General features: G+C 62.8%; 2 protein-coding genes across 3 annotated transcripts; one reads left to right on the top strand and one right to left on the bottom strand.

Moving 5' to 3' along the window:
- Window positions 1–273: 273 nt before the first annotated feature.
- On the top strand, window positions 274–2682 carry POLR2H (RNA polymerase II subunit H). Of its 2 annotated transcripts, XM_030495694.1 has the most exons (5): window positions 274–627; window positions 970–1053; window positions 1789–1882; window positions 1989–2072; window positions 2199–2682. In XM_030495694.1, the coding sequence occupies exons 1-5, from the start codon at window positions 555–557 to the stop codon at window positions 2314–2316; spliced, it is 453 nt and encodes a 150-aa protein (XP_030351554.1). In that variant the 5' UTR covers window positions 274–554; the 3' UTR covers window positions 2317–2682. The 2 variants fall into 2 exon arrangements, with proteins under 2 accessions (XP_030351554.1, XP_030351555.1); XM_030495695.1 differs by lacking the exons at window positions 1789–1882; window positions 1989–2072 and having other exon boundaries at window positions 467–627; window positions 2199–2296.
- Window positions 2683–2974: 292 nt separating this feature from the next.
- On the bottom strand, window positions 2975–5219 carry THPO (thrombopoietin). Its single transcript, XM_030495693.1, has 5 exons — window positions 5006–5219; window positions 4053–4180; window positions 3879–3965; window positions 3502–3666; window positions 2975–3393 (listed from the first exon to the last, which is right to left on the bottom strand). Exons 1-5 carry the CDS (start codon window positions 5043–5045, stop codon window positions 3211–3213), a joined length of 603 nt encoding a protein of 200 aa, XP_030351553.1. The 5' UTR covers window positions 5046–5219; the 3' UTR covers window positions 2975–3210.
- Between the last annotated feature and the right edge of the window lie 1888 nt (window positions 5220–7107).

The raw sequence follows: 7107 nt of genomic DNA on the forward strand, positions 1-7107 counted from the left end.
AACGCGGGGACCGCTGGCTGACGCGGTTCCGGGCCAGGGCCGCCTGCGGCCGCGGCCGACGCTGTGCAGTGCGCAGTGCCATCCGCGGCCTCGCAGCACCCCCTGCCGACATCCGCCGCAAGGGCAACCCGGGGAGGAGGCGGGGGGCAAGCGCCCTGGCAGCCCTCCGCTGCTGTGCCCCTCCCCATCGCAATGCCCCCGCCCTGCAATGCAGCTCCGCTGCAGCACTCCGCCACTCACCGACCCGCTTCTGCAATGCCCCACCCCGTAACCGCAGCGCCCGCGGGCGCAGCGCCCCCGCCAGCCCCGGCTCCGGAGGTGCCGGGACTCTGTCGCTGCCCGGGTGCTCGGCGGGCGCTGCACAGGGGGAGAAACGGGGGCACCGGGACCGGCGGGCACTAGGGCCGCGCGGAGTCCCGCCTCCGGTGGGCAGCAGTGCGCAGGTGCGGGAGTCGCCCCGCCCGTGTTGAGGCTACTTCCTCGCCGCGGCGGAAGGGCGTTCGCGCGGCTGTGGTGGCTTCGTGTCATCGGTGCGCGCCGTGCGGGGCCGCGCCATGGCCGGGATCCTCTTCGAGGATATCTTCGACGTGAAGGACATCGACCCCGAGGGGAAGAAGTTCGACCGCGGTGAGCGGGACCCGCTGCTCCCCGGCGCCGTCCTGTGCCCGCGCTCAGCCTGCCCCGGTCCCCCTCCACCCTAACCGTCGGCGGTGGCCCCTCGCTGTCGCCTGGCATAGACCCGCCGTGTGTTGCCGCACGCCGGTGTGCCCTGCGTCCCTAGCCCCGCTCCCCAGTGCGCGCCGTTCCCCGCGGTCTGCTTCCGGGCTCTGGTACCCATCTCTGAGCCCATCCCTCCTGCATCCCTTTCCCCCAATATTTCGGATGCTAACTTGGGGTCGGTGAGAGCCCTGCTCCCACCCAGTCACTGAGGTCTTGTCTGTGCTTGTCCCTGATTGCTACTCTCCCCAGTGTCCCGCCTGCATTGTGAGAGCGAGTCCTTCAAGATGGACCTCATCCTGGATGTGAACATCCAGATCTACCCTGTGGACCTTGGTAAGCCATTGGGCTGCTAGGCCAGAGGGTGCCAAGCCTGAGCCAGTGTCACCTTGGGTGGGTGAGGTTAGGGAGGTGCGTGCTGGTGCTTGGAGGAGGGTGGCTGAATTTGCTGTGAGCAGGGAATGAGCTGACTCAGACTTCTATGGGGCCCAGTGCTTGTCCCCAGGTCCCAGGAGGTACTGGGTACTCTCAGCCTGCTGGTGCTGAGCTGGGTTCTGGTTTGCCTCACTGAATGTGTTTGGGCTCATCCCCAGAGATGCTGTCTAGTGAATCTGCCCCAACTGATGGCAACAAAGCTTTAAGGGAGACCTTAGAAATGAGCTTCTATGACTAAGTATATTAAACAGGTGGAAAAGAGAGTCTTTATCCTCAGTGAAGCACAGAAGGGCTGGTGCTGCTGTTGCAGGGTCTCATCCTGACTGCACAGGGTTCAGCTAAGTCCTCTGGGACTCTCCCCGTGAATATCTTGCTGTATGCCGTGAAAACACCAGCAGTGGTGTCCTGGTGGCTCTGGTCTCTCTGTGGTGGTGACCAGTGTCCATGGGGAACAGAGAGACAGGTGATCCAGGGTGATCTTTTCTTCCTTCCCCACAGTCCTGTTGGAGGACTGAAGGCAGAGATGGGTTTGTGCTAAACCTGCCAGGACGTCTCCTTGCCACCACACTGAGATCTACTGTGGCCACTGTGGCTGTGCCCCCACCTTCTCACTGCTTCTCTGCCCTCTCTTCCCAGGTGACAAATTCCGCCTGGTCATTGCCAGCACCTTGTATGAAGATGGCACGCTGGATGATGGCGAGTACAACCCCACGGATGACAGGCCGTCCAGGTATGGAGTTCCAGCTAGAATACAGGTGTGTCAGGGGTGAAGTGCTGAGGTACCTTCTCTCAAAGGATGCTCAGCTGGGGGAATACCTGAATTTGACTCTTCCCAGGGCAGACCAGTTCGAGTACGTGATGTATGGCAAGGTGTACAGGATTGAGGGGGATGAGACCTCCACGGAGGCAGCCACACGCCTGTGAGTGTCAGTCGGCAGGAGTGGGGGGACGTTGAGCTCTGGGCTGGAGTGGGGGAGGCAAGAGGATCTCAGCCCACGTCTCCTGTGGAATTTCTCACTCTGACTGCTCCTCTTCTCCTGCCCCAGCTCTGCCTACGTGTCCTATGGGGGGCTGCTCATGCGGCTGCAGGGAGACGCAAACAACCTGCATGGGTTTGAAGTGGACTCTCGAGTTTACCTGCTGATGAAGAAGCTGGCCTTCTAGGAGACCTCTTGCCTCTGTGGGCTGCCCCAGAGATGTTCTGCTGGCAAGCAAACAGGAGCCCTGTGATCCCAAATCCCGCCTCAGTGTCCATGTTGTCTGGCCCTTCTGGAACTGGGGAGGAGGGAGCAGTCCTCTTCCTAATCCTAGCTTCTTCTGGCTCCTGGCATCTGCAGCCCCTTCTTGCAAGGAGAGAGGTGCCTGATGGCTGAGTGGAGATCAGCTGGATGTTCTGCAGTCCTGGCCGTGGCCAGGGGCAGCTGGACTGGGACAGCCACCTCTGCCTCAGGGCTGGGCACCATTTCCTAAGGAGGCACCCTGAGGCAGGGCAGGCATGTTGTTGATTAAACTAGGATGTGTTTTCTAGATCTATCTGTGCTGGCTGAGATGAGGCTGTCGGGGAGCGGATGTGCCTGTGCTGGGGGGCAAAGAGGGCCTGTACCCCTGGGGCTAGGGAGCAGCAGGTAGGTACAGGTGGTGAGGTGCCGGCCGGAGCCTGTCCGCCCTGCAGCGCTGGTGGCTGCCGCGGGAGGGAGCTGGGCGCTGCAGGGAGAGCCGGAGCAGGGCCGGGAGCGGCTGCTGCTTACTGACTGCCCTGCGTAGTGTGCGGGCCCCTGCCAGGGCCACAGCGGCGGGAGAAAAGGACACAAACAACCCGTTATAAAAATAGCTCTTTAATTGTAAAGCATTCACAGTAGAGGTGCCTGCCTGGGTGGGAGCAGGGCCTGTGCCCACTGGTGCATGGGTGTGTTGCTGCTGTCTGCCTCCATGGGCTGCGTGGTCACTGCAGGCTTGAACAGCAGCCAGTCCTTCCGCTGTGGGCACCTTCCTGGGTACCCAGAGCACAGCTCAGCATCCGGCTGTGAGCTGGGATTGGGGTGAGCCCTGTGCGCAGCCTCACGGGGCCCCGCACTGAGGATCTGTGTCACCCGCCTGGCCTTGCTTGCACAAGTCTTTGGCGAGGTCATGGAAGAAGAAGCGCAGCTTGCCCTGCACCAGCTGCCGGTAAGTGAGGAAGATGCCGGTGATGTGCGTCTGCTCCATGGAGCGTGGGGAGCAGCCTGACTCCCAGGGTCCTGCCTGTAGGCAAGATTGAGAGCGGGACAAGAGGTGACAAACGCCACCATACCCACCACAGCGCAGCCAGCACTGCACCAGGGTGTTCTGGCTCATGTGGGGAGGCCTCACCTCCCAGCTGAAGGTCTGCAGGAGCAGGAGGAAGGAGTTGGCATGTTGGTAGAGCTGGCTCAGCTGCCTGGCCCCACAAGACTCGGTCACTTGGCCCTGGGCACCCACTGCAGCACCCACCAGCAGTGCCAGGTCACACAGGATCTCCCGCCGCTTGGTCTCGTTCTGTGGGAGCAGGCAGCGAGCAGGGTCATCCCAGGTCTGGTATGTTCGTATGCCCACCCTAGGTCTGGACGGGGGTTCTCCACCCCTCTGTACTACCAGGTGTGCCCACAGGCATCTTGGTCGGCACTTATGGTGCCTGTGCCAAACCAGGGTTTCTTTCTTCAGCCGTGTGAGCACCCCAGTGCCAGCACTGTCTTCCCAGCCCCTCTTACCGATTTGGATTTCCACTGCTGGAGGCTGAAGTCCACCAAGGGCAGCACTGCAGGACAGCTGAGTGCAGGCAGCACCTGGCACTGGCCCTGTGGGGGACAGGACATGACCTGAGGTGACATACCAGGAGCTGTGCCCATCCCTGGTCTTGGGCTCTGGGGGGACTGTATCCTCACCACTCTCTTCTCCATGTCCTTGGCCTCCCCAATGTACTTCTGGATGAGTCTGTTGTCACAGACCAGCCGTGTTGGGCTGGCCCGGCCCTCTTCCATGTGCAGGAGAAAGGATGTGAGGAGGAGCAGTCCTGAGGGAGACTGGGTTACCTTGAGCACCATGCCACCCTCCCTGTGCAGGTCCAGCCCTGGGCCATGGCTGCAGTGGCAACCCTCACCCCAGCCCAGTGGCGGCTTTGTTGGCCCCTTCGTAGGGGTGCAGGGAGAGGTGTAGGGGGGCTGAGGAGGGCCTGAGGTGCTGCACCCCTGTCCGTCAGCACAGGTGCCAGGAAGACCCAGTGTTTCTGTGCTGGTGGTATGTGCTGAGGGGCCGCACAGACATGTCTGTACCAGGTTTTTCAGCTCCGCTCCAGGCTGGGCTGCTAGCGGGGAGCAGAGCCATGCTCCTTGTGCAGCCAGGGCCAGCCCTCCGGATCTGTGCCAGGAGCGGCTCTGGGTGTCACGTGCGCTTTGGGGAATCCCTGCCTGCAGCATCCTGCAGCGTACGGCTGCTCGCCACTGCCCTGGCCAAGAGCTCGCCTTCCCCAGCGCTGCTGGCACACTGCTGCCAAGGATGTCTCTTGGCCAGGCAGGTGCAGCATCCTGGCAATAGGCATCTCCTCTCCAAACACCCTCTGTGCATCCACCTGCCTTGGCGCTACACCTGTCCCCCAAAGCCCTTGGCACAGCCTGTTTCCCTAGGACAGGCATGGAAAGATGCTTGGCGGTCCTTGCACACTGGTAGGAGCCAGGTCCAACCAAACCAGAGCCACACTTGGGGTTTGCTGCCCACTTGTGGGGTTCATCTCTTGGGGTGCCCATGCAGGGGATGCTCGGGCTGTACAGCCATGGTGTCTGCTGCCAATGCAATGCCCCTTCCTGCTCGCTCCCGTCCCCCCTTTTGGCTGCACACTCACTGTTCAGCTCCATGCTCAGCTGGGGGCTTCGGCCCTGCATCTTCCACCCTGGGGACAGCGGCTGCTCCCTGCCTCCCGTCCCCCTTCCATGGAGGGCGGTGGTGGCACGGGCTCCCCGCAAGCTGCCCAGTGGGAATGGAAGGCTGGGGGCCGGGATCGCCCCCGGGACGGGACAGCACGGCGCGGCGCTCTGGCTCCAGCCTGGCCGCCCAGCCGAGGCAGCGCGATTTCCTGTTGTGTCGCCACTGACCTTCAAGCAAAATCGCAGCGGGGGCCCTGGGCCCGGGGGACGGCTTCCTGCCTCTGGCCGCTTCCTCCCTTGGCGCGGGGCGCGGGAAGGGCGTCCCCGGGGCTGCTCACCTGGCCCCTGGCCTGAGCGCTTGGCTGCTGGGACTCCAGTGGTCAGCGCCTTGGCTGTGCCTGGCCAGGGGGTGAGGGTGGCCGTAGTACCTGCAGAACAGATGGCATGGGTGACCCTGAGCTGGGTGGCCTGGGTATCATCATCCCTGACAGGGTCCTGCTCCTGGCTGTGGCAGCCAGGCACGAAGGCTACCAAAAACCCTCACAAAGAGATGGGGTCCAACCCCAGTGACCCTCACCCAGAGGCAGAACCCAACCCCAGTGAACCTTGCCCAGAGGTGGGCTTTGCTCCCTGCATCCAGCGCCGAGACGTGACCCAGGGTGCTGGAGTTCCATGATGTGGCTGTCATGCATGGGGACCCCTCCAAGCCAGGGAAGGTGACAGACCCCAAGAGTTTTTCTGGCACGTAGTCCCTGGGACTGTTTCACCAGGTGTATTGGTCGTGGATGGGTGAAGTACCCACAGATACCCCCTCCCTGGGTAGGAGAAGCACTGGGGGTCTGTCCAGCACCAGGCCCTGGTGTGGCTGTCACATCCTCCCCCGGCAAACCCAGCCCCTACCCCAGAGCACCCTGGCTGCTGGGGTGGGGGGTGCGCACACCCATACCTGTGTATACATGCACATGTGTGCCTGAATAGCGTATATGTACACACCCCCGACATGCATCCTCAGACCTACGTGTGCACACATGCACTTCCTGCCGCACGCGTCAGGATGTGTGCTCAGATAACTCTGGGAGCCAGGTAGCCCCCCACACGCTTCCCTTTGGGGGGGATCCCCCCAGCTCACATCCTCTTGCCCCCGGTCTCCCTGCAGCCCGTGCGCTTCCTTCTCACACCGCTGCTCTTACATGCTCCCACCCCTGTCCCTGCGGCCGGCGGTTCCCGGCAGCGCCTGGCTGGGTGACAACAGTCAGAGTAATCACCTCAGCCCCGCTCCGCCTGCCCCATGCCCTGCTCGGCCCCCAGAGCCCACCTTGCAGGTCACAGGGTGCCCAGACGGGGGTCCGGCGGGTGCCGCGTCTCCAGGGATGAGGCCGGCAGCCCAGCTCGCATGGGGCACAGCTGTCGGGAGCCGTGAGCACCGGGGTCAAACGCCGCCAGGCTTCCCCTGCACGGCCGTGCCCCGTCTCTGCGGACGTGACAAGCTGCAAACACGCCTGACAGCACCCTCAGCCCCTATGACAGTGCTGGCCCTGCTTCTGCTGCCGGCCCTGTGTCAGTCCCTGCCATGCCCAGGTCCCCATCCCTCCCTGGGTGCAAAGCCATTGATGATGCCAGGCTGGAGACCTGCAGTGCCCCGCACTCCCTGCTTGTCCTCATCATTAGCCAAATGAACCCAACAAGGGAAACCATAGAACTGCTGGAAACTGGAGGGCCGCTGGACACCAGTGGGCACCAAAGCATCCGAGCTGCCTTCAACCGTCCCTTTATTCCAAAATGCTCTTTTTCAGCTAAGCCAGAAGCTGGTGGGCAGCAGGAGCCCATTCCTGTGGGCAGCCTGGTATTCCTCTGCTGAGAAGGGTGATACCAGTGTTTGCTGACCACAGCAGGGGGACAGAAGGGGATGTGGGGGGAGCCCCTGCTGCTGGTCCGCTGTGTTTCCCCCAGCCCAAATCCAGGGATGCTGCATGCTGTGGAGGGAAGGGGTGTGGAGGTGGTGAGTGAGGGTCAGGGATCCCGGAGGGGCACAGGGGCTCCGGCCGAGGCAGGCAGGTATCTGGCAGGGGGCAGGAAGCCG

Source organism: Strigops habroptila, chromosome 8 (genome assembly GCF_004027225.2).
Source record: "Strigops habroptila isolate Jane chromosome 8, bStrHab1.2.pri, whole genome shotgun sequence".
Lineage (NCBI taxonomy): Eukaryota > Metazoa > Chordata > Aves > Psittaciformes > Psittacidae > Strigops > Strigops habroptila.